This window comes from Aythya ferina (assembly GCF_964211825.1).
Source record: "Aythya ferina genome assembly, chromosome: 1".
Classification (NCBI taxonomy): Eukaryota; Metazoa; Chordata; class Aves; order Anseriformes; family Anatidae; genus Aythya; species Aythya ferina.
The window spans coordinates 200,589,500-200,616,841 of record NC_140296.1 but is presented as its reverse complement, the minus strand read 5'-3'; the positions used below and the strand labels follow the sequence as shown (position 1 = coordinate 200,616,841).

At 42.5% G+C, this 27,342-nt stretch overlaps 1 protein-coding gene across 4 annotated transcripts in view; it reads left to right on the top strand.

Moving 5' to 3' along the window:
- The window catches only part of CAMK1D (calcium/calmodulin dependent protein kinase ID), a 220,186-nt gene that overhangs the window by 106,911 nt on the left and 85,933 nt on the right, over window positions 1–27,342 (top strand). For all 4 annotated transcript variants that reach the window (XM_084517804.1, XM_084517803.1, XM_084517802.1 and 1 more), the window contains exon 3: window positions 25,123–25,197. In XM_084517804.1, the coding sequence (XP_084373930.1) occupies window positions 25,123–25,197 (75 nt within the window). The remainder of the gene's footprint in view (window positions 1–25,122; window positions 25,198–27,342) is intronic.

Below are 27,342 nucleotides of genomic sequence, written 5' to 3'. Positions count from 1 at the left end.
GAGTCCGGACTTCACCCTGCAGAAGGGGAATCTTCCAGGGACCGGCCATACCTACTCTTCTCCCTCCGTGTAACTTTGGAGCTGGAGCAAGGGAATCCAAAAACTTCTGTAAAAGGAATGTGGTCTCCATCTTACAAAATGGGGTTTTCTCCTCCTAGGACGTGCTGCTGGCATTCAGCTGTTTTTCCTTCTAGAAATGGAAAAGACCAGGCACAAAGTTCTTCACCAAACTTCATCCCGTAAAGATGGGGATGACACATAAAGGTTTTCTCCTCTTGGTCCTGATTTACTATGGGGGCCCTAAATTGCTGACTTTGTTTAAAATTCCTTCTTTCATTGGAAGCATATGTTTCTGATTTTCTTTCTTATGATGACACAGTTTGCACTCTTACCCGAGAGCTGTTTTCTTAATAGGACCAACTATATTTGGAATCACTCTGAATTGCTCTTGAAATGGAAGATTGATGTCAGTATTTCTGGCAGATTTTCACTGTTTTTCTTTTTCCTTTTTTTTTTTTTTTTTTTTTTAAAAATCCCTGTAGTTGAATGTAAAATAACTGTTCAGTCTGGGTGCACCTATACCATTTTACTTGAACACAATTTGATTTGTTTGATTTCAACATAGTATATGCTCCTAGTGTAGCTGATACAGGTAAATGCATTAGCAGAGCAGTCAGTGTAGGATTTTATAGAATGCATAAGTCAATGAGTATAGAGGGTTATGCTTTGCATCAGTTTATATACAGGAAAGTCTTATAAGCTTTAGAGACCTGGGTCAGGTACCAGTTCTCACATCCATGTCTTGGGTAGATGTGTGTTGCATTTTTAAAAGCACCTGCACAGGAGAGGGATCTGGATCCTACTGAACACCCTTAAACAGGGGATGTTAGGAGAACTCTTAGTTTTGGTAGTCAGCTATAAAATTTCCTATATCATATCAATTATGCCTTCTATTTATGTAGGTTACAACTGCTTTCTGTCTTGGGTTTTCCAGTCCCTTGCTGTTTTGGACCATAAATGAAGAAGAAATCAGCCCTAGCTCTCATGACTCAGTTGCCTGGAGTCCCTTGGTTAACGTCTCAGTTGCTCCCGGCACAGTCCTAGGCCTTCTGCTTACTTGAAGGAAGCAGCTCAGAAATCATGGAGTATCTCAAAGCACAGGGTTTACAGGCTCTTTAGTATAGATTGTATTTTTAACCCAAATTACTTGTCAGAACAGGTCTTTCACCATTATGGAAACATCTTTAAGATTTTTATAAAAGAGCAGCACACCTTTTTCCAGGAGAAAACCAAACCAAACCAAACCAAACCAAACCAAACCAAACAAACAAAACAAAACAAAACAAAAAACAAAACAAAACAAAACAAAAAAAAACAGGACCTGAAATGCCCAAAATCTTGTGCTCATTTTGAACTGGAGTTTAAGCTTGGGCAAGCCATGTAAAATCAAGCCATCCCTATAAAAACATGTATTTAATTCTGGAAAGAGAAATTCACTCATCTGGCCTGACCTTCTGCACCATGTGGATTCACCATGTGCACTATGGGATTTCATCTATTTACGTAGATGATGATAGCTGGATTTGACTAATGCATAGTAGTTAGGAAGGTAGCCAGGCTTGGTTCTGCCTGATGGGAAGTCTCCTGTTGTTCACTGGAACTGTGAAGGCATACTTTGTACTCCTATTTAAAAGAAAACACCCTACTAATTCCCCCTTGTTTGGATTTAACTTCTTTACGGAGTTCTTTTCTGTGTGTGTTTCTTGATGTATTAAAAAATCTGATATTAGTTTAATTTTCTCCCCATATGGGTTCTTGTTTTCTGTAATCAGTCTAATTTCAATAAGCAGAATTTTGCAGAGTTCTTTATAGGCACTGGCTGGTGCTTGGGGAACGTTTTGGTCCTTTCCCATGTGTAATCTGCAGCAAGAAGTGTTCTCACGGCACATCATGATTTATAGGGAGAGTGACAGGAGGAAAAAATACATTTGAGAGCACTGTAATCCTGAAAAGAGAGCTTGATTTGGTGATAAAACTCAGCTGTGTTTTATCTTCATTTATAAAGCTGATTTGGGGAGCACAGTGAGATTGGGAGGGGATGCAGGGGGGCAGGGTTGTAAGACATGGCAAGACCCCACAGCCTAGGACATGAAGCATGTAGAAATTGGGCAAAAATAGGGGTTTCTATGGGGGAATCAGCTCCTTGACTGATGTGGCCAATTTGCTTCTTGTTTTTAGGAAAATGAAAGAGTGGAAGCCCAAGAGTTTATTCTAAAAATGGCTTGATAACAGTGGTTTTTCAACCATTTGAATAGGCGTGTACTTTTCATTTTTTCCTCAAAGATTTGCACACCCCAGGGTGGAAACCACCACCTCTCTGTGGCATGGGGGGGATGAAAGGAAACGTTAAAAAAGCACCCTCTAGAGAAAGCAGAAGCTAGCCATGGCAAGTTAAAACCAGTACAGCAGAAAAATCCTGGGTGCCTCCAGTAGCAGTACAGTTGCTGAGGAGTTAATATCAGACACAGTTTTCAGGAAATCCCTATACAAGTATTTTTCCTGGTAAGTACCTGAGCCCACAGCATTATTCATCAGCCTTGCAGGAACCACAGCCAGCCCTTGCCTGTTGCTGCACTGTGGTTTTCCTAAGAATCACAGTGAAGGTAAGCTTAAAAAAAAAAAAAAAAAAAAAAAAAAAAAGCAGAAGAGGCATTCTTCCCCAGCATGAGGATTGCATGAAAAAACAAGACTTTTCTCCTCCTATTTTGGGCTAAACTTTTAGTTGGGGGGGTCCTAAAAGCATCTCCTCCCTGAGCCTCCTCCTGCAGCCATGCATACCACAGGGCTCGTCGGGTCGTTGCAGAGCCCCACTGAAATAACATTTGTAGCAAAATCATAAGCACTGCTGAGTTACATAAATATCAGTACTATTATGTATCAGCACTATTATGTAGAGCCAAAAGTATTGCCGGGAGAAAACAGTTAATTAAAAACTGCTTTGCAGTGCTGTGCATCTCTTTGTATTAAAACTGAAGTGGAACATCGTGAGTAGTTGGTCAAGCTGTTTTGTAAGCAGCATTCCTCGTGCTTTCTCCTCTTTAATTTTGATAACATTGAGGAATTATGCTGCTGATCAAAGAAGTTGCCTAGGGTCTGCTATGGTAGGACCAGAAGGTTTTCTATAGCTCCGCCAGGGAACCTTACTTATTCTATAATGTAACAAAAATGCTCCTTGCTTGTAGAGTATGCTTGTAGAATAATCCCTTCCGAGGGAGGCATAACACGTGCAGACATTACTCTAAATAGAAAATATATTTATACATGACACATGGCCACATAGATGTTTTATGACTGCATAATTAAAGAGAAAAGAGGAATGATGGAAGTATGGGAACAAAAAGTCAAGATTCAAGAAAAGAGTTTCACCAACTTGCATTCTGAAAGAGGTTCCTAAACAGTTAATTCCTGTAGTCAAGAAGTGTTGTCAAGTGCCAGGAATATGAACTGGAGCTGTGAACCCCCTTACAAAGTCTTAGTTTGTTCAAATTTGCCTTTAGTATTTTATAGACTGGAATTTTACAGGTATGCTCTGGAAGTTATAAGAAGCCAAGGGAAATGGCATGCCAGATCACACCTGCATTTGAGGAATTCCAAATGTCACCAAAGGTGCATCCCTATGGTTGAGAGGCAGGGACAGATTCCATCCATAGTCACAGCTGGAAAATGAACTGAAAACACTCCACACACACACGGGCTTGAACTTCTACCAGTCTTCATTGCCTGAGTCAGTGGGGGTTCAGGTGCTCGTATCGTGGGCTAACCCCATGTGCACCATGTGGGAACGGCTTGAGCTAGCGCTTCCAAGTCCTCTCTATTCTGCAGCCAGAAGCCCATGAGGATTTGTGTCAACCTGAGAAAGCTAGTTTTGTGTGTACGTTGCCTCTTACAGAGCACAGTGTGCGCCGTGTAATACAAAATAGATTTGTCTGTAAACGATGCTGACCTTTACCGTGGTGCGGTCTGCTTGAAAAGAATGCCCTGAGGAGACATATTCCACCGAGTAGACAACGCCGTGATTTCTGTAATTTGTGTGTGGTATTTCTGACTTAGGAAAGGCTAAGCCATTTCATTGCTGTCGCTTCCCACCAGACACCTTAACATCTTCCTGCCCAGGCTCTGGGCTGGTACCACTGCTATAAGCCCTATTTCATCTACCCCTATTTCTCTAGGGGTAGATGTGTAAAATGTAGTTCTCCCAAAAGGAACTCCAGTATTTTTTGCTGTTTCCTCTGGTTGGAGTTAATGGGGTTACTCACACAAGTAACCTGTCTGCTATGAGCAGAAAGGTGCAAGCTGTCATTGATGTGATGTGCACTGTGGTACGGACCATATTATAAACCCATTTATTTGTCAAGAGAGTGCAAATGTCTCTACAATTCCTAGTCCCAGAGGAACAACCTTTAAGCATCATGATTCATAGTAGTGCTTCACCATAGCATCTTGGCATTGTGTTCACAACACTGCAAACAATGAAGTGCATTAAAAATATATATATATATATAATATTATTTTTTCTCCACTTTAGGGAGGTGGCAATGTTTTCTGTGGGAAAAACTTACTCAGACAAACAGGTCTTTCAGCAGATTTGATGGGACATCAGTAAAAATCATCATTTGGTTTGTGATGGTGCTTCAGGGCTGAAATCCTGGACTAAGGCCTTGTAATAGTGATTCCCACAGAAAAACAAAGCAAAACATTATCTCACCAAGTCACATACTGTGTCTTTTCTGCTCTTCTTCAGGAAGCTCACCTAGAGCATTGGATCAGCTTCTGAGATCTTTCCTCTTTTTCCTTGGACCTATTAAACCAATCATGTCTGACAGCTACTACTGAAATAACAATCTGGTAGAAAGGAGGACGCTTTCTTGGTTAGTGTAAGCTTAATTTACTATGAGACTTTTTTAGATTAGTACCAAAAACTGTTCTTGATCCCCTACACAGCAGGGCACTGGCACAGGCTGAAATGCTGTGGTGTGAAGCAGTGCACAGATGTTTGATCACCCCATGGGGAGAATGAAACTAGGCAGCCAGCCCTGTTTCTTTGTTAGCTCTTTGATCAGATATGGGAAAGGCAAATATTCTCACCAGGTGTCAGGGTAGTGATCAAGTCCTTTTGTTTCCATCCTGGGAACTGGAAATGCTCCTACCTTGCTCAAGACATTGCCTGTCCTCAAACAGTTAAGTGCTGATGCTTGCATGAGTTATTTCCCTCTTCTGGGGAACGTGTTAAACACTAAATGATGCATGAGCCCCAATGGAGGGAAGTGATACATTCTGCACACAGACTGTTTATTTTTCACTGATGATTTTCTTCTGGTAGCCAGGTGTGGTTCCCGGCTAACATGACATGTTAAGGAGGCCCCGAGCAAAGCAGTCATTTGCGCTCCTCTAAACAAACACATCCTCTAATTACTGTTTTAAAGGTGATCTCACATAGCAAGAAGCAATAGCAAATAATTGTATAGGGTGGGACACATGTCGATCTGGCACTGGAGTGAAAGAGAACATTTTGAAGTTGTAACAACTTGTCTTTATACTTGGCTTGCTGCTTTGCTTGCCTCAAATTTAGCAAGAACTTGGGTGATATTTCTTAGGAAATTTTGTTATCTTAGGGATCAGTATCTGCCCCAACTGCAAAAAAGGTCTTTTTTTTTTTTTTTTTTTTTTTTAAATCACTTTGTTCTTTGCTTTATGTTTTTGCTTTAAGTATTTGCCTTTTCCATGCATATTTAACAGGTGAGCACTTGTAAGGTCAACTAGGGACTGAACAGGGCTCTCCTGTGGTAAAGACACAAGATGCTGTAGGTTGTTAGAAGAGCCCATCTCTTCAGGAAGGGTTGTAATAAGCTCTTAACAACCACAAATAGATGAAGAGGGTGATCTGATCAGGCAGTCATCAAAGTGTTACACCTTGAGGAATATGCAAGCATGACAAGCCAAAGCCTTTTAGTAATTTAGATTGCAGTCAACTTTCATTACAAAACCCAACTTTTGATCCTCTCTTCTCCCCCCTGGTCATGGCTTGCAAAACTTAATTGGCCTTGCAGATGACATATTTATTTTGAAATAGGTTGCTTTGATTTCTGCATTGTGAAAAGGAAATTAATCCAATTCATTTTTAGTGACAGACCACTAGACAAGTTGGCATTTGTTGAACACTGCAGCATGATCTTCTGAGGTTTCCACTCCTTACCTTTATGGTACCACCAGCAGTGATGCTGGGTGAGTTATGGGCCTTGGGCAACATCATTCTCTGCTCTCCTTTATGCAGGATAGTAATGACAGTGGCTTCAATCTGAGCTTTTTTAGTTCATGTGTTGACTAGCAAAGTTAGAAGATCTCCCATGCACTGTGTCGGAGATGAGAGGTATATAATTAATATCATTTATTGAGTCTCCCTAAGAATTCCCCAAATGCTCTTTATGCTATCACTTTAAAAAATGTATATATGAAATAATTAGTAAATATCAGGTACAATATTACATGAGATTGCCTTGTCTCCTGTTTATTTAGCTTGAGATAGTTTCTCTTGTATTTGTATGCAGCTTTTCTGTCATTTCTGTTACACATTTTGCATATTATAAAACACTCTTCCTTGCAGACAGAGAGGAAAGCAACGTGCCTGAAAAAAAAAACAACAACCCATTAAAAAACATCCCAGCACACGGGAACATTGTAGTCCATAGTTATTTAAAGATTTGGTCAGAAGTCCCTGTCATCTGATCGTTCCACGTTTCAACAAAACATGTCTGATATCAGCACTGACTGCAGACACACGTTGTAGCAATGTGGTCGGCAGTGGGGTTCATGTAGCAACACTTAAGATAATACCCAGAGAGATAACTGGCAAACAACATGGAGATATAAAGAATAGAGAAGGGGAAAAGGGCGCTTTTAGCTGCACTGAGCTGTATGAATCAGTGTGGTTCACCACCAAAAACCTGTTTAAATTTCAGAAAACAAACACTTGTTTAAACAATTTCTTTCCAAGAGAATTCAGTCAGAGGCTTCTTCATTCAGACTCTTCCAAGACGGTTATTTATTCTTCATCCAAAAATATTTTAGTTTCATCAGAGGGAACTGTAGCATGCTCCAGCTAGCAATAACTTGAATTTACACAGAAAAACATTGCATCCTGCCTTGGCAATAAACAGGGACTTTAGGAAATGTATGTTGCCTTTCCCAAGTGTGATTGTTTGTGATACATCAAGAATTGCATGCAGACTGAGGGATGTAGCTGTTGTTTGTGTGAGTATCATGCACAACTGAGTTTACATATTTGATACGATCCTGTCTGACTCCAAGGAGATAAATGAAATTAAGTTCTCAGAAGGGAAGTAATTAGGCCATGAAACAATGGCAAAGATAAGGCACTATGGGAGAAAATGTCCTTGAATAAATAGGGAGTGGAGGGAGCTCTTAGTGGAGCGATACAGTTTTCCTTAGCTCCAAATATATTAGCAAGGCTGAGGCTCTTCAAAATTAAAATGAGAACCAGTGGGACTGCTACAGATCTAAGATCCTGGCTTTGGGAAGAGGAGGGACAGATTGGTGGGGGAACAGTGCTGTCAAGAAATCTCCATCAGAGTGGGAGGAAGGACTGCAAGGTGGGATAGATCCAAGCTTCATCCTTTTTTTCTTGCTTGCTGCAGACCTTCTGTGAAATAGCATGTTGGCTTAAAGAGAAAAGAGGCTGAGAGGTGCCAGACGTAGACGGACGATTTTTATCTGGAAAACAAGGAGTCTGCTGATTGGAGATGTTTGGTGAGAGGGTTTGGACAGTGGCGTTCAACCCAGTGAGAGGTGGGAGAGGTGAAAGAAATGCTTGGCAAAGTATGCTGGCTGTTGACATGAATTAATTTCTTCTAAAACTGAGCGAATTCCCAGCCCTGAAATCTGCCTTTGAAGCAAATGAGACAACAGATTTTTATTATTATGCCTGACCTTTAGTTAAACAAAAAATAAATGCTACCACAAGGAAATGCTGGGTAATCTTCATTTTAAAATATCTAATAGCAAAACTTGTTTGTTTGGAGAACTGGGTTCTAAATCTCTTCCTAGTTACGTTAGTTTTATATCTGTTTAATTTCTTTGACTTCAACGAGGTTGTTTCTGAATTAAAATCTAACTGGATGTAATTAGCTGTTAGCATGAGCAGCTTGCGAACAGTGCCAGTGGGATGCTGAAGGGTTTTTTGTGTGGATCATCCAGAGCATCTGGAAACTTGCAGTTGTAAGAAGCAATGGCCTGTTCTCAGTTCAAATGCCAGAAAGTAGCTCTTGTTCCAACTTTTCTCATTGGATGAGAGATTATATTGGGATTGGCACTACACATGGGAGGGATCCTCTTTCTCAGACTACATTTAATCATACTGAATGCTTAGAAGTTACTTGGGTTTAAAATAGGTCATTGTCTTAAATGGACTGATTTTCAAAAATGCTTAACACTCCCCATTTCAAGGGCACTCAGCTGGAAATCAGGGGTCTCTGCATTAGAAATCCATGAATATTTGATTAAAAAGTCAGTCTGTAGATGAGGTTTCTCAGGACAGCTGGAAGCAAATGCTCATGTCAAGTGTTAGGGAGGTAGGAGCTTTGCATCAATTCTGGACCATGGTATGAAGCTCAGTAAAGAACTTGGCTTCTTGATTTCAGCTGTTGGTCTCATTCCCCACTGTGGATGGACACTTCATCCACAAACAAACCCATCAGCCTGTTTATAAAATGATGAAAAGTAAATCCTGTTTGAAATGGAGGATTAACATCGTCAAGGAGTGAGCAGAGAGGGTGCGCACACATCTGTCTGTTCTCTTGTTCTCTGCTGCAAACCACCACAATGACGTCTGAGTAAGGCACCAGGTAGATTAGGAATTGCTAGTTCTTTTCTAAACTTAATGGCATGTTAATCAGTTTGCTTTTGCTGTTATAAAATGCAGTCCATACACACACCTGTTTAATGTTTTGTAGCTAATTTTACATTTCTATGTTTGAAGCTTCTTTTTAATATAATTTTTGGGTGCAATAAGAAGGCAGCGAGATGTTTTAGTCTGGGAAGGAGTTAGCAACATTTTCCAGAAGGTTGTGTTCTGGCTTTTTCTAACCACCTTTAGAAATGCTTTTCACAGCTAATGTCCCCAGCAGGCACATACGCAGGCACACTCTAGAACGAGGCAGCATCTTACGCAGCGGGTGGTTTCATCCCAGGAGGCAGCTGGCAGAGTTATTTTCAGAAGGCAAACTCCTTCCTCGGGGTTTCTGCAAGGGAGAGGAAGTTTTCGGTAGGAGCTATGCTCACAGTCTGCCAAGTCAGCATATCCTCAGCCTGCTCTGCTTACGCTGCGTTCCCAGCTGGCATATCTGTCTCAATGGGTGCTAAGAGAGAGAAATCTCAGCTCATTTCCAGGTCTGTAGTTCCCTCCCTTGGTGAATTTTTCCACTTTCAAGGGCCATTTCTACTTTAATCAACTGGAAGTTGAGTTCCTTTGGACCATTAGACATCTGTGTTCTTCCTCCCAAGTGGATTGCTATTCTGGAGAAAAAGAGATGGAGGTTGTTTATCTGCAGCGATCTTTGGCCAAGTCCCGCCTTCAAACTGTAGCATTGTTATTTGGAAGGAAAAGGAAACACTGAGAGCCAGAGTAGGATGGAGATTTACTTAGTGTGGTCCAAGGCTTGTGGAAATGATCCACAGAAGGAGCTGGAAACCTTGGAGGAGCCTTCCAGAAAGTCAAAATGCTGGATGGAGATTTGCCCAGAATTAAAAAAGGCTCTGTGGAGCTTGGTGACCTTCTTGCAGGCTGTACATTGTCTGTTCATTCTGGAACCAGACCTTGCAGCTCTTTATGGAGATAGGCACCCAGTTGGGAGGGATTCACTGCTTTGAAGAAGTAGCAACAAGTGATTGTGTGGTCCATTCCTGGTGGGGACACATGGCCATGCAGGGAGAAACCTGGCAGCTCACCAGTTCCATCTCCCTGTGGGGGTTTGCAGCTGCCGCCAGACTAAGGAACCTCCTAGTTTTGGGTGTTTTCATCCATTTCTATTAAATTGGCACCAGGCATTGGGAGCACAGGATTCAGGGATCATAAAGAGACCATCCCATAATGTGATCACCTAGTTGGGGATAGGAGCAGGAAGATGTCTTTTCTGCTCCGCTCCTCTGTCTTAACAGGTGTTGGATCAGGAGCACAAAGGTTGCCGATAGGTAGAAGCTGTTACAATGTGGAGCAAAAATTGTTCATACTGCAGGGGCACATGTGGTATGGGAGACTGATGCAGGCAGAGGAGAGCACAAGGAATCAGGAAGATTGATTGGAGGTTTTTAGGACCCTCCAGTGATGGTCACTCTAAGTAAAATTATCAGCTACAAAATATGTGGACATCCAGCAAGTATAACTGGCAGCATAAAAGTACATGTTTGAAACTCTTGTTCTTTTCCTGATGGGCACCACCACCTTGTGAGTTGAGGTGAGGAGTGAGGTGAGGTGAGTATTCAGTGAGATAGGTAAGATGGGGAATAGGCTAAGATTCTAGAAGATAGCAATAGATGTGTTATATTTCAGGGAATAGATAGTGGTAGAACCACCAAGTAGTGTGCAATGAATAACATGGACTAGGAAATAAATGTTTTATGTTTCAGGGAGTATGTAGAATCACCAGGTAGTGTGCATTCAATAACACAGACTAGGAAATGTGCTTTGCTGCTGTATGAGTGCATGAAAAACACCAGAGAGGAGACTGCAGTAACCATAATATGTACATCTGGGGCTCTTCCCTCCCCTTCCTTAGCACATGTCCCTGATTGTCCCTCTGAGTGGGGTCTCACAGACAGCACAAATAGAAGCACAAGCCTTTGGAAGCCATACATGACCCTGTGCTGTTACACAGCATGAGTAGCACAAAGACCAGCTGCAGAGCCAACCTCTGCACGCCAGAGAGCCTGACACGGAGCAGGGAAGAGCTTTCCACCTTCAGGCAAACTTCTGACAAAGAGCAAATTGATGGGGAGGAGGCAGCTGAAACCAGAGGAGAAAATAAGAGGTGAAAACAAACCCGAAAATCCAAACACAATGGGAAGCACAGAGTAACAATTAAGCTAATGCAAGATTAATTTTAAGTGTTTTAACTGTTCCTGCTGAGTGATTAAATGCTCTGAGATTTGATGACTCTGATTATCTACTCAGAAGTATATTTATGCCTGTCAAAAGCAAAATGACAACTTAGAAACAGATCCTCACCTTCCCCACCTGTATCTGGTATGGAATTTGCAAAACATAATTCAACAGTCTTTATTAATCCCAGTGACAGCAGTGAATTGTGTGTGAATTAAGCGCATGCACGACTGATGTAATGTTAATTGCTCAGCAGATTTTGTACATGGGATTATGACTATGTGGCATGACCAGTACTACAGACATGGTTTTGGGTCACTGAAATCTGTGTTACCCCTTGGGGAGCTTTCTTGTCCGTTGTCTTGTGTGTTATGGCTGTCTCAGTGAGAAAAAACAAAAAGAAAAAAAAAAAAAAAAAAAAAAAAAAGAGAACATATTTTGGAAATGTGGATTTATGATTCTTTTTTCCTAAATATTTCCAGAGCATTTGTTTAAAATGTTTACCTGTAGCTTGTGCCAGTGTGAAGCCTGAGCATGTTTCCATGCTAAGTCTGGCTCCCTTTGAAATGCTCTTAACTTCTTGAACAGATTCCATTGGTTTTACAAGTTTTTATTTTTGGTCCTAGCTCAAAGGTGGATTTTTTAAAAGTGTGAGAACAGTGTTTTCAGTCACACTTCAGAGCTATGTGAGTGGGGAGAAATGTACTTTTTTCCATATGCTTGGTTTGAAGGTCATGATTTCATAATGAAAAATGGTCCAAGTTAGGAGGTTAATGGAAACTCAGAGCTGCAAGCATTAACTCAGCAGGTAGCTTCCTCCTTCTTGCAGTCCTATTGAGAACACACAAATGTCCTCCTGTCTGGAGGAAACAATTATTTGCATCAAATATGTTGTTATTTTAAAATCCCATCAGAGCACAGAATAACATAGTAATGCAGTAATGCACAAGCTGAAGTGTAAATCGGTGAGTATAGCAATAAAACGAGGCAAAAAGACTGGGATAGAATGCCTAAATAGAAACAAATGTACCAGGATTTACAATAAATTCCAATATCAAAGTAATTCAAAGTTAAACTGGAAGAGGTATTTCACATGAGAATGTGAAATGTGAGAAGACATAATAGATGTGGACCTGTGTAATTCTAAGTTTTAAGCTTAGGCATAAATTACAATTGTATAGGAGCATCTGTGCTTGTATTTGTGCTGCATCTGGAAGTGAGAGGTTCTATAAATTTTATTCTAAATCCACCTCTCAGGAGATCACCAGATTGTGGCTGATGAGACCTGTGAGAATGTCTACATTGGTCTAGAAATGAACTTCCAACCTCTAAAGTTTGTGATGCTGATCACATCACCGACTACTTTCCTTGCTGTTTATTTTACTTCCTGTGCTCATATCTATGAACTAATTTACTTGCAATTTGTATCAAGGCACTGAAGGTATGGAAGCTTCGTAAAGCTGAGATAAAAAAGATGCAGTTTTGATGTCTGTTTCATGAAGTGATGTAAACTTAATGCATTGTCTCAATCGAGCACACAATAAGCAGGAGTGAGTGCTATAAAATCACACCCTTTGCTTTGCAGCTCTTTTTTTCTTGTGGGAGAAGCAAGTGAAGGCTGAGTTGGAAAACGCCTTCTTCCCAAAAACATGCTCCACTCAGCACCCAGCTGATGCGCCCTTGGTGAAGCAAGATTTGTTGTTTTGGGGGTCCTCTAATATCATCCTGACAAGCACTATCAGCAGAAGCACTTTACAAAGAACACGATTTAAATGTATTAACTCAGTGTTATTTGTAGTGTACAACACAGAGGAGAGGGTGATGTTACTGGAATGCCCTATGTCCATCAGCTCCAAGGCTGCATTTAGTACCATTTATTTTAGACATCGTCTAATAGCTACCTTTCATTCTAAATACCTTGAATTAATTAGATGTATTGCTTAGGAAAAAATGAGTCACTGTGTGTGACTTGTATGTGTGACTTGGCTGCATAAAATATTAGAAATCTATAGCGCTGTAGTTTAGAAGTCATTTGGTTAGAAATCATTCTCTTAAATGCCATGAAACAACCCACTTTTTCATACTGATTTCTCCTTAGTTAAGTGAATAAAAACAGGAATTGATAAAGATAAAGCTGCTGTCATTATCCTTTGAAATATATTTATGAGCTCTTATTTTCCAACTATTTTCATTCCCATTTCAGCTTCATTGTGGCACATAAAGAATCAATGGGCAGTGATAAAACCTAGTAAAATGGAAAAATAATCCACATGTCGTTGCAATATTGTTCTTTAGCCCTGCTGTTCTTACAGTCTGACTTGCCTGCATTTTGCAGGAGGTATTTATCGTCTTTTAACATTAATAAACATTAATAATGTCATAAACAGTAGTTTATGACACTAATATTCTCCTTGTTGCTGTCTGAAGCACTGGCATTGTTAACATCCATGTTCTTGAGCAGGATAGTGCTGTAGTGACATATTTAAAAAAAAATCATCTGCAGTGATTATTAGGTTTTAAATCTATGGAAAGAGTCTTGGCTTCCAGCTCTTTAGTGCCTATATTACCCTAGCAATCATTTGCAGATATATTTTAAAAACATTTAACTATCTGAAGATTCTTGGGAATAAGTTTGAAAGTGCTTTGATGCATAGTTACTGTAGGAAGTTTCTTGCATCATAAGGTGACTAATAATCTCTAAAAGTTTGGTCCTTGACTACTAAGTGGGTGTTTTTGGAAATTTACTTCCATGCTATGGGCAAAAGAAGGAACAGCAAATTCAAGTACTCTTTATTGGGCGGGTGGCTGCAAGTATAGACCTGGCTTCTGGTTTAACCTCCTCTGCTACCTCCCCGATGGCACACTGGGGACATGTGAATCCAGGTTTCTCTCCACTAAAAATAGAAACCTATACATAGGGTCCCCGTACGCCACCGTAAGACAAGTAGCAAGAATAAATGAACTTCAACACTATTTAATTTTTAATTAGACCCTTTTTATCATATCCTTTGTAAAACTGGGGAGATTAACTTTTGCAGCCCTATTCTCACCTGGTTAAAAACCAATTAGCTGTCATACACAAGCCAAATGCATCCTTATTAGCAAGAATTTGTGCTAATTACACTGTTACGGTTAAGTGACTTTTCTGCCACTTGGTGCGTCAAGTTCAGATCTACTTTGTACTCTACAGCGATGTTGCCAAAATCTGAATCCAGCCAAGTGAGGTTCCCAGCGGCCTTGCCTGATTAAATATTTCAAGATTTGGCCTGGCTGAATTATGCCATGATTAATTCTCCCCATTGGGTTTTGGAAAACACTGGGAATTTCCTTTCTTTTCCATCCCTCTGCTTCTTTCCTGAAGATGGCGTGCAAAGCAAGCCCAATAGCAGTGGAAGTAGGAGACTTATTTCTGCCTCCACTATCAGAGAAGATTCAAAATAAATCAAGCTTGAACATCAGTAGCCTTCACTTAGTTTTAAAATGGCAGGCACAGTTACAGAGGACTGTACTTTCCTCTGTCATTACGTGATGTGCAGAGCAGTGGCTCCAGGACATTCGGGAGTCCCACAGCTTTCACGCCGGTTGCAGGAAACGAAAATCTGCCCTGGAATTTGGCTTTCTCAACACCATGATTGAGAACAGTAGCTCATAATGAACACAGAGCGCTGTGATCGTCCTCTGAGATCAATCCCCCGCTGTGCAGAGCTTTCCCACTTACTCTCTTATGTTATAGGGTGTATATGACTCACCCGAGGGCTATTGGCACTTCCCACAGGCAACTGGGGGAGCAGCCTTCTGTGTAGGAGTGTCCTAATACAGCGATGATGAAATGTGGAAACCTGCCTAGCCTCTTACTTATCCTTCTGTCTTTCTAAATAAATAAAATATATTGGCTTCCCAGTAGCTTGGTGGAGAAGAGGGGTGTTTCTGGCAGTTTTTTCCTCGTGGTTTGTCATGTGGCTCGTCACAGCAGACCAAGTGTTTGAGTCAGGCCAGTGCTGAGATGCCTGCTAAGGATTGCATGGGGGAATTGAGAGAGCTGGGCTGTCCACTGTGGTCTGCAGGACACAAATGTGCAAAACTGGGACTCGAAAGCACACGTGCTAGTGGAAGCAGAGTGATTATTATCCCCCCTGTACCCACAGACACTCCCACCGCTTTTGGAGAGCATTCATGTTTCTCACTGTGGGATACAACTGCAGCTGGGCAAATCTGACAGTGTTGGCCTCTAGCATGGCACTGAGGAACTGTCATGGGCTTTAATTATCACACACACACACACACACTGACAGGATTCAATATAGGCTTGTGATTTACCAGGCTGCCCAGCAACAATTTGTGATAGCCCCATCTGCAGCGCTGAGCATGCAAGGGGCTCATCAAGCTCACTGGGAGGCAAAAAAGTTTATGCTCAGGATGCCAGGCGTGCTTGGTTACCTGTTTGCTTTTCAGCTTTGCTTGTGGAAAAAATGTGATCATCCTCTGAGTATGTACATGATCCTCATTTTTTTGCCATTTCTTGTCCTTGCCATCAGCAGTATGGGTCCACCTCAACCATATGTACTGGCTTTTAGGACAAACCAATAACTAAAGATCCTGTGCAAGCCACAGCTTTGAGTCCCAGCTGTGACACCTGGGTGAAAATTACATTTATTTCCCATATGGTGGAATGAAATACTCAGTTTTGTTCTACCTCTCAGTCCCTTGCTCCTCCAAACAGGCAGTTTTCCATGTTTTTGTGTAACTTCTGTGTGTGGGTGGTATAACATTCACCCTTCATTAGTATGTATTCAAACCAATGAAGGAGATAATAGTAGGCAACTACATCCCCGTGTCTGTGTCAAATGGATATTTCACGGATGGCAGAACTTTCTTTTCAGAAGTGTACTATCTGCTGTCAGGTTGCAGATACCAGCGAATGTATGTGTACATACTGCACTCATCTGAGAACCAGGAGGCTATGAAAAGAGCATTATACCCATTATTCACCCCTTCATTTGCTGTAAACTAAATAAGGGCTTCTAATTTGGTGAGGCAAGGTACTGGGATAACCACCCTCCCCAGGAGTGTCAGCCTTTAGGGCAGTGTTTTTCATGGGTTTTGCAAACCTTGCCTCTTTTTTTGTTGATTTTTCATTGCATGAAACCTTGTCAGAGTGAGCCACCTCAGCCCAGGAGCTGCTCACCACTTTTAATGGCACATAGCTCCCACATCTCCTGGGCAAGGGAGTGGGAACCCGCTATAATTACTGGCTGCATATGTAAACCCACACTCCTCCACGCTGGAAAAACAACGCCGCTGCCAACAACTAAAAGATGGCTCTCTGTTTTTGGCTGAGATAAATCCCTGCAGCCACTACTTTTATCTTTTTCACCTTTAATGATTAATTCATTATTAATATTTGTTTTGATGTGTTTTGAATTAAACAGTCTGGAGAGTTTTTGCTCAAGCTTTGCAAGCCTTTTTGAGCACTGCCAATTGTAAGCCTCTGCTTGGAAACCCTTGTTCTGATGGCTTGGTCAGCTTCTCGTGGAAATTGGGGATATTCCTGAAATCAGGGATGGCATTTATGTAGGGATATCTCAGCTGGTTTATAAGCAGGTGCTGGTCCTATTGTAGGAGTCCAAGCATGTTAGAAGGTTATTTGGTCCTAGTCTTCCTTCTAGAGCTGTGAGTTTCTGCAATAGAACTTGAATTTTGCTTTCTTTAAAGGCTACTGAGCAGCCTTCGCATTAAAACACTCAAGACAAGTACTTCACTTATTTTCGTATCTAAAATAAACAGTTGGACACAAGTTTGGTACCTAAGTCTGGGTGTGCAGTCCAAGAAACCCTCACTTTTAGTCTCAAAGTGCCTACACTCATTTGATATGTTTGTATGGGGTTATAGTGAACATCAGTGCCTAGTGAAAACCCATATGTCTGTGCCGGGGATGTTCAGCCTTTGTCTGAGCTTTGTTATGATCTGGAGATAAGGCAGAACAGGGCATAACCTCAGCTTGTGTCCTGGGGAGGCAGCAAAGCCTGTGGGCTCACTCCTTGCATGCTTAATGCACACAGCAGCACAACAGCTGGAGCCAGCTACTTCAGAAACTGCCAGGATATTGCCTTCAGCATGCCTTTGGCATGGTGCCTGGCAGCTGGAAAGTGCCACCAGAAGGAAAATACAGATGCTGTGTGGCTGAGGAGGTTCATACAGCTCTCTCCCCTCCCTAGGAGGAAAACAAGCTATTTTTTAAGATGAGCAAAATTCCCCTTTTTCAAGCTGCAGTGCAGAGCAGAGTGGTAAAGGAAGAATGCCACCATGCAGGCTGCTCATCAGCAAGTGCCCCTGGTGGTGAAAAATCCAGACTAGTTTCTGCTCACAGGATCTGGAGAAATTAGAAATGAAAAGAAGGATTACATGGTTTGGGAGTACAAGACAAGGTAGGGCACAGAACAGAAATGGTGAGGTTTATGTGGGCAGGTTTTGTCACAGCCAGTTAGTGCTACAGCTGCTGAACTACAAAACTCAAGTTTCCAGCTGTGAAACATCTCCAAGTTGACACTGCACTGAAATCTCAAAGAATATATTGTGAACGTGGTGCATAAGGCTGGCATCGGTGCTAGAAGTGCAGTGCTGGGGAAGGAAGGCCATTGAAAAGGTTAGAAAGATTTCTGGATCTTCACCCTTGAGGAGGAACGGATCATGGAGATGATGGGTAGGATATGAAAGATGAAATGGAGAGAGGAGAACTTATATTAACACATGATGAGGTCTTCTGGCACATCTCCAACTTTTTTCCTCTGGGCAGAAGGTAATAATCCCAGGCAAGCCCTGAAGAAGGCAGCTCCATGGATAGCAGAAACACTCAGCACCATGCTGGGACACCTGCTCGAGACAAATCCCATCCCAGCTCATTTATTTACATACAGCAAATTATTTCTCAAATTGAAGTGCTAAATCATGAAACAACTAAACCAGGAAAAAAAATAAATGGAAAATTATTATCATCTTCTAAGGTTAATAGGAGAGGGCCTTTTGGTGGGCATCTGCCTCCTGGATTTTGGCTGTCCCTTCTTCCCTTTGAATGCCTGCTATAGGCTGCTTGCCACTGGCTACCAGTACTGGGGCTGAGGGAAGATAAATGAACTGATACATCCCACCACGTCGGCCTTTAAGTCCCATCTTCCAAGGCATTCAGGGTCTTCCTCTCCTTGCAGGTTTTTCAAAGCAGGCAGTAGGATAATATTTCCTATCCACTCCAGTTAACGTCACAGAAACGCAGAGATCCTAAAGATGCTAGAGAAAATGTTAATTTCCATCCCATGTTATGAACAGTCTGTGGTTTGCAGACCACATGTGACCTCAAAGTTCAACTCTTTGGCCTTCCAACCACAGAGGGTTAGCTATTCTGCCATATGGGGTCTGAACCATCTGGCTTTGAGCTGAAATTAGCTCTCCCTTGCCCAGTCAATAGATCCAGCAAGGCAAGGTGGGCAGTGTGGGTGGGAACAAAAGGTTTTGCAGTGGAAGAAGATCAGACGAGGTCAAAAATGCCATCTGGCCATGAGACATGGTTAGCAATGTTTCTGTTTTTCTGCTCATAATATGAGTTCCCTATTATTTCAATGCAAGTGAATATTCAATACTCAATCCAGTAATGCTCCTTCAGATCTTTGTAATAAGAAAATTAAGGATATAATTTAAAAAATAATAAAAAAGGGCAATCTACGTGCAGTTGGGGGAAAAAAAAACAAGATGTTTTGATTTTGTAAGCTCTGGAGAGCCACTTCTGTCAAGAACAACTGACATCTGCCTGCTTTTGTTCACACCTTTGCTCTGTGGCTAGTGGAGGGTTCTCTAAGTTTCCCATTATTTGCATGTGTGTTGTGAGTGAGCAAGAGGGAGACCACTGAACTGAGATGCCAGAGACCACAGCCCCTTCGGTAGCCACAGAACCCACCACTGCTGCACTACCACGTGCACGTTGGCTGTTTGAGGGGGAAAGAGCTGCTATAAAGTCATCTTTTAAAAGATACGAGGGAATCCATGGAGGAGAGACCTGATAAATATCAGCTGTGTGAAGAAGTCTGGACTGGAGCTTTCATTCCTTCTGTTCACACCAGAAAGTCCACGTAGGAGGGAAACCTGGACGATGGGAGAAGTGTCAAGCCGAACTCTGCTCATGCAAATAGCAGTGGAGCTATATGGGGAATATCCATCTGCAAAATACCCACCCTGGAGGATGCTTGGGGGCTGTGGGATAAGAAGGGGTGGGGATGGAGTTGGTGGTGTGACTCCTTCCATCATTCATGTCCAGTTGATTTTCAAAGATCCGACTTATAAGAGACCTCACGTGGAGAGGAGGCACCACAGATCCCACTGCTCTTTCTCAGAGAACTGTGATTAAAACACTTCCCTTGGCCAAGGGGTGAATTCCTCAAACCCGTAACCCCATGCTGCTGTGGGGCATAGGTGGAAATAACTGAGTACTCAATTGCAAAGGCATTTGGTTACCAAAAGCCACAAATACTTACAGACTCAGGCTTTGTTAGTTTGGGCTTTTGCAAAATTATTTTTGCTTTCTTGTGGCATTTCATCCCTGACACGTGCTGTTCGTGGAGGTGCGGCATTAAATGTCATGTCTTGGAAATGCAACGCTCTGGCTCGAAAAGAGTTGTTACATGGGAAACCTGCCCTACTTAAACAGCTCTCGTGTTTGCCCAAGGTTTATGTACAGTATTCTTCTAACTGATCCTCGTTTTCAATGTTAAATATGATAGATGTTAATATAAGTGATTCAATCACAGTTTGTAGCATGCCTTTGCAGATAGGAGATTTAACGCGCTCTCCTGCCAGCTTGGCAGCCAAAGGAACAGCAAAATCTGGGTCCTTGGCTTTCATCTGTGCTGCCCCTCTAATTAATGATCCGCAGCAATATGCAACCAGTTTTCTTTCATCTGCTCGGCCTCTGCGATGGTTGGGAGCCAGCAGAGGTGCATGGGAAGCTCAGTCATTAAAGGATTTAGCTTCCTTTATTGTACATCAACTTCCATAATTCAGTCCTTTGCTTCTTAATAGCAACCTCCAGCTAAAGCCTGCAGAGTATATTGATTTTATTATTTTTTTTTAATTTTTATTTTTTGTTGAATGTTGAAGTGAGCTTTACCTGTTGGGGCTTGTTCTGATCCTGTGGCACTTCTGCCCTTCTGGTGGCAGTGAGTGGGACGTGGTAGCTCTCTGCTGTCTAGTGATGAGAGTGGATTTTGGTATCACTGGGGTTCCTCACCACGTACTCATTGCTACTGCGACACCACAGCACACCCAGTTCGGCGTGATGGGAAGTGTTGTCCAAACGCCATTCCTGGTCAAGTCAGGTCTTGTTTCGTGGGCAGGTTTCAGCTCCTTCAGAGGAAGATATTTCTGCCTTTCAGCAGCACTGGGTGCTGTAGCAGTCAGGGAAAAATGACGAGTCCCCAAACGCTCTTGCACAATGACTCCACAGCAAGCAAAGAGGACCGGTCGGTGCTTGGTGCTCTGCAGCAGATCAAACGCTCTCCCGTCAGCCCTTGTTTGCACAGCTGCCATGCTTGGAAAAGCCACCCGAAGTCCTTGGTTGCCCTGTTCAGTTCATTCCTCCAAGTCCTAGCTAGCAATTAGATCATTGGTTCATATATGGTGTAGTTTCTTATATTCAATCTATAAATACATATATTAGATTATTAGATTCAATTCTTATATGTACATTAGGTTATCTATAAGTATTTTTATTAGATTTTTATATTTAATCTAATCTACAGTTTATAGTTCACACATGTTATATTGCTCAGGTACAGCACTGCCCCTGTTTGCTCATGTTGCTGACACCTCCGTAGAAGCACATGAGCAGAATAACAGACTGGAAAGGCCAGAGGGAAAATCCTATAATTTTATTCAGTTGCATCTGCATCATGCCTTGTGGCTCGTGTCTGCCTGCACAGCTTTCAAACCAGTGCTGCTCTGAATTTGATGAATCTGTCATTTCTTTTCCTAGTTTCTTACTAGGATTAATCACTCCTTTTTTTTTTTTTTTTTTTTTTTTTTTTTTTTTTTTTTTTCCCTATACTTAAATTTCCCTGATTCTCGCTTCCAGCTGTTTTTTCCCCTTCTTTGTCCCCAGGACTCCAGCAGCTCCTGGTCTTGTAGCTGAATCTCATGGGAGGTGGCACCTTCCCTTTGTGTCAAACACAGGGGGATTTCTGGGGACACAATGGGGTGCGGGAGATGGAAGCAGCACCTGGGGCTTGCCAGGAAGGAGGGAGAGCAGCCAGAAAAATATCAAGTGTGAGAAAGTGGAGGTTGAAAGAGTGATAAGGGAGATTTCCTCAGATGGATGTTTTCTTGTTTGTAACGATTTATATAAACTGATCTAAAATGCTTTATCCAAGCCCAGGTTTTGATGTTTGCTTTTGGGGCATTGTCACCACTGTGTCCCTCCAAGAAAGGAAACTGGAATAATGAGTCCCCCTGGCTTTGGGCAATCTGCTTCATCTTCCCATCAGATTGCAGATAACCCCTTTAGCTTTTCTGCGTACTGCCTTCCTTCTGCCAAGTGAGAACAGCTCCTTTGAAAGAATAAACCCCAGCAGGTGCTGAGGAGCTCAGGTAGCTGGGTGAGTATCTCTGCTGAGAGAGATCGCCATGAGGCTGCACAGAGGCGTTTTGAGCAGCATGAATCCCTGAACCTCTGAGATTCACGTGGTGCTTCTAAATGGGGATAAAATCAGAGTTCAGTAAGCCATCCCCAAATCCTTCCTGATCTGTGACCATCAAGTCACTGCCGCTGCATGGTGTTTTTCTCATTTCTTGATTTACCTGAGCATCTCTGCAAGCCAGGAGTATCTGTCCCCATTCCCCATGTGTCTGGTGCTGCTGAGGAGTGCCTCACACCTGCCTTGCTCCCCTCTGGGCTTTGCAGGGTGGACAAAACACCACGTCAGTAACACACCTGATCCCACAAATCCCGAGGTGGTGTCATAAAGAAAGGTGTTCAGCCAGGGAAGCTTCATTGTTTTGTAGCAGGACTCCAGGTGATCGCTCTCCCATATTTTAAAGTAATGAAAGGATTGCACAAACTTGCAGATTAAGCAAAGAGCAGCAGCGGTTGCTGCTGGCTGCAGTGACCTCTGCTGGGTAGCTCACAGCTTCTCGGCTTCACCAGCCCAACATGCAGCTGGATCTAACCCGTAGCCTTCTGCCCGAGCTAGCTCCATTGATTATTGTCATTTTCTAATTTTGAATTCCATTTTCCTTTAAATAGCGTATCGTTCGGGATTCCCTCTGAGCATGGAAATGTTGTGCGAGCCAAGCGATGTGCGCTTTGGCAGGAACATTAAGCACTGAGTAACAGCAAGGTGAAGGCCCTGCTGATCATGGGGAGGCTGAGGCAGAGCAGAAATAAATGCCTCTGACCATCACAGTGAGCCTGTCCAGTGCCAATGGTCGATGGGTGGCTGCTGTGGATGGTTGTCACCACGTAGGACATCTTCTTCCAAATATCTTAACCCCTACAGGGTGACTCCTTTTATTCTTTGGGGGTGATTCAGCTTCTGCTGCCTTCTTTTCCTTTCTTCTTGGGTTTTCTGTCCCCTGTCTCGCTCCTTCGTTCTGCTTTCTTTTTTCTCCCTGCATCTTTTGCCAAGGAATCGCTTTAAAGCTGAGCAAGTGCATCTGCCTTCAGACAGTGCAGCAGCACAGGGCCCATTTGCTTTGCAAATAAGGAAAGGGAGAAGGTCTTGTGGCAACCCTCAGCCTGCAGCGCTGTGTGTCTGATAGGCTCCTCTCTGCCCTCTGCCACCCCAACTGCTCGTCTTTGTGGGTGCTCCCCCCTGTTACCCACGGGCGTGCAACCGCTAGGTGTTGCTGGCAGCTGCCTCACAGGGGTTGGGTTGAGTTTGGAGAACCTCCGAGGTTCTCAAAATAAAAAGGAGGCTCTCGAAATAGAAAATAAAAATAGAAATGCAAAGCGTTTGATTTGCCACACACATATAGAAAGGCATTAATATATGTGTGTGGCAAAAATGTGCAGCAGACTACGTTGGAGGCTTTACACAGCTATCACTACTGGTATTAAAACCACCTTCTCTGTCATGATGGTATCAGGTACACAGACGATCACATGCCTGTGCGTGTGCATAAAGGAAAATGAATAAACACACATGAGAGTTTCCATTAAAAGTGAATATTTGTTGGAAATGTCTTTTGGGAGCTAAGAGTGCCTTCAGCTCACCGAAACAAAGCAAAACTGTCCTTGCCCTAATTGCAACCCTTAAGGGACCGTACAAAGCCAAGTGGGTGGTCTATTGGTTTCCTGCTTTCAATAAGAAGAACTTGATTTGTGATGGGGTCTACCAGGAAATTTTGCTAAAATATCATGGGATTTTCCCAATATTTAAGCAAAGTGAAGAGCCTACTCACGTATTTTCTGCTCTGACATCCTGTAGCGTATTGTATTTAGGCTCACTTGTTGTTGAAGTTAAATTTCCTGTACATGGAGGTCCTTATATGAAGACAGCTTTTGATGACTGATTGTGGGCATAAATTCAGGTCAGTCGTAATCTTTCTGGTGAATTCAGAGGAAATTGGATTAGTCTCTGTTCTTACGGGAAAGACCCTGCCAGGCACTGGGGACCTTCTGCTCTCAGCATCATCACACAGACATTGGGATGCTTGGGAGTGCTGAGGACAAGGTCTTGACACATAATTAAGCTTTTTAATTAATCCTCTTGAACCTTGAGACATGTAAAGAGCTCTGCATTTGCTGATAAGGCATTTTTACCTTCTTTCTGAGCATGTCCGTATGCTGTTTAATAAGCAGACTGTGCATGGCATTTCCCAGCTTTCTCTTGCTCTTAAAACAATTGTCTGTAATTGGTGTAATTAATATTCTGCCCCTGGAGTTGTACTGGTTGTCTCTTTAGGGCTTGCACAAGTTAAATGCATCCTTTGGAAATTGTTTGTTAAGTATTTAAGGAGCAAACCCAGAGAGGCTTTGCTCTGAATAGTTAATTACATGTATGTTTAGAGAGATGATTTTTCTCTTTAAAGCTACCATTTTGACAAACCAGAGGTCCTGGAGGCTTGGTGGGAACAACCCATGTCCTTAGCCCACCTGCTGGGCTGTATTTTAAACCTGGTTTCCTTTAGAAGTGAGGTTTATGTCACTGCATGATCTGCCTGTGCATGTCCCTCGTGAGAAGTGTCAGCGGAGGCTCAGCCCTTAGGAGACATCAGAAAATCCACATGGCAGAGCACCAAATTCAGTCACTTTTCAGAAATCCTGTGTTTATGTAACTGTGTTCAGAGGGAGAAGAAAGCAGCTCTATGGAGACTGAAGCAATTCTCAGGGGTGATGATTTGAAGGATTTCTTGCTCCGTGTCATGAGGGTGTAGAAAACCTGCCAGGAGCCTTTGGATGGAAAGCACGCAGTGCTTAATAACACTTCAGGGAAATTTGGGCATACAGACTGGGTGTGACATCAGAGTGGGCCAAATTCAGTGGGAAGGGGCATGGAGCTGTTGTATGGCCTCTGTACACATGCTCCAGCTTCTGCATGGGGGCAAAACCCTCCAGCCCCCACCCTGCCTCCATCTCCTTGCACCCAGCTTTGCTGCTGTGTGGAGACTTCAACATCCAAGCAACCATCTCCATTCACCTGACACAAGGTCTTTAAACCTCCAATGTCCCAAATACCTAACCATTGAACATTTTGACCTTGCAGCAGATTGAGGGAATTTTCTCAGAGTAATAACAGAATTCTGGGCTGTGAAGCACTTGTGACTTTATTTTGGTCAAGATCCTATTTTATGGTGCTGATTGGAGCACTGGCAAGTTGTGTCTGACTAAAAGTAGCTTTCTGCTTTGCAGCCCCTTTTTAAAAATCTCTGTTTCATCTTTTACTTATTCGTCTTACTTTTTTTTTTTTTTCCAGGATCAAGCATGAAAATATAGTTGCCCTGGAAGACATCTATGAGAGCCCAAACCATTTATACCTGGTCATGCAATTGTAAGTACTGAACATAATCAAGTTTCTGTGGCAAATCTGCCAACTCTTTTTGTTCTCATTTTGTTTTTTATCTCAATAGATGAGATAAGTGAGAAGTATCTGTCTTGTGTGCTGCAGTCTGCAAAATCTCTGGCTGGTGTTTAAAATAAACCTTCAGGTGTGATGGGCTGTGTTGTTGCAAAATTGGGAGCTAAGGTGTCTTGTGAATGGTCTTGCCTTTAAATTAAATCGGAGTAAACAGGGGATCCCTAAGGGATCAGAACTGGCCCCCCATGCATGGAATTGCCATGCATGGTTTAGTTCCCTTTCCAAGGGAACTTTTTAGTTCCCTTGCTCAGTACAGACCAGGTATCTAGTAGATAGCTGGTATCTAGTAGATACCTGGTCTGTACTGAGCAAGAGCTAACCCAGGATGCCACCATGTGCATGGGTGGTAGATTTGCAAGAAAGCTTGTCTCAGCAGCAGGACCATCTCATAACATGTTCCTTGACATATATTTCTCACCAGAGTCCGTCTTGTTCCCCATTTTCCCCCCACTCTGAGCCTGAGCAGAACAGGATCCCACCTGGTACGTGACGTGTTGTGGCTGACCTAGCCCTCCTGTCACATCCACTTGGTGGGAAGGAGGGAAGTAATGCTCATGTTGCTTTTGTTTCTTTTTGAAATCAATTAGAAAATATGACGTGAAGTTAAAATTTCCTCTTACCATCTTGCCTCTCCTTCAATGACGAGGTCACCTGAAACAAAAGTGGAGCAGACATAGGGCAGAGGGATAAAGTGCACCTGTGAAGAGCCAGATGTGCCATAGGGGAGCTTGGAGCATCTGACAGAGGCAGCTCTGGAGTTAAATACCCTGCAGGAAGCTGTTGGGGACCAGATGTCATTAATAGTTATCCTGCTGGCAGTGTGGGAGAAATACTGCCCTACGCATTTTTAGTTTGTGTTTGTAGTCCTACATTTCTGCCCAAAATGCTGCAAAACAATTTGCACAGGCACGTCAGTGTTATGCAAATTCCAGCACGCCAGCTGGATTGTGGGAAGTACCAGTTTCATGACCAGCTGATTTACAAATCCTTATTTGTGTTTCGGTAATTACTCCTAGTTATTATTAACTTGCTTAATGTAGAGTAACCCTCGCTTTTCCAAATTTCTTATGTCCATATCATTGGCTTATCTAAGATGTAGGGCTGTAATCATAGGTAACACTAAATATGTTATTATAAACAGAAAGGAATAGAACAGTTTAGTTTGAAGGGACCTTCAGAGATCATCTCATCCAACTGCCTGACCACATCAGGACCACTCTGGACATTGAGGGCATTGTCCAGATGCCTCTTGATCACTGACAGGCACAGGGCATCAGCCACCTCACTATGAAGCCTATCCCAGTGTGCAACTACCCTCACAATAAAGAGTTTTTTCCTGATGTCCAGGCTGAACCTGACCCAGTTCAGATTTGTGTCATTCCCATTTGTTCCCATGTGCATCGCTGGTGACTAGGGAGAGAATTTCAGCCTTATTGAAATTCTATTTGCTCCCAATTCAACACTTAGCTAAGGAACTATTCCTTCAGTCATAGCTGTATTTGTAAACCCAGACAAATGATTTATTTCCCAAGGACCAAGCATTTAGCTGTTGTAAAGGGACATGGTGTCACTAAAGAGGATGGTGGTGGGACGTCTGGCTGAAGTCAGCACTAGGAATTCATCTGGAGGGCTCAGGGCTGTGGCTTCTTCTACAACTGGGATGAAGAATCCAAAATTTGGGAACATTTTGTTTGAATTTGAGCACATATCTGAGTGTGACCAAGTGACAGCAATGTGAACTCCCACTCATGCAGACCTTGTGTGGTGAAACTTGTATGTGTCGTGCACTTAATGAGCCTCAGCTATGGGGTAAAACATATTAGTTTAAGATTATTTTATTAAAGACAGCTAATACCGGGTCACGTTATTTTTAGCCCTACTCACTGCTGCAAATCAAGACAAGGCTCTGTTGTCCTGTGTTCTGGACAGGCTGTATCCTAGGAATAATCTTCTGTGCTCTTTTAGAAAAGGGTTATGCAGTGCCAAGGTGGAGAGGATGAGAGCATGGTCGTCCTTGTCACCATGGGCATCACACCAAGGATGGTGCAACCTCTGCAA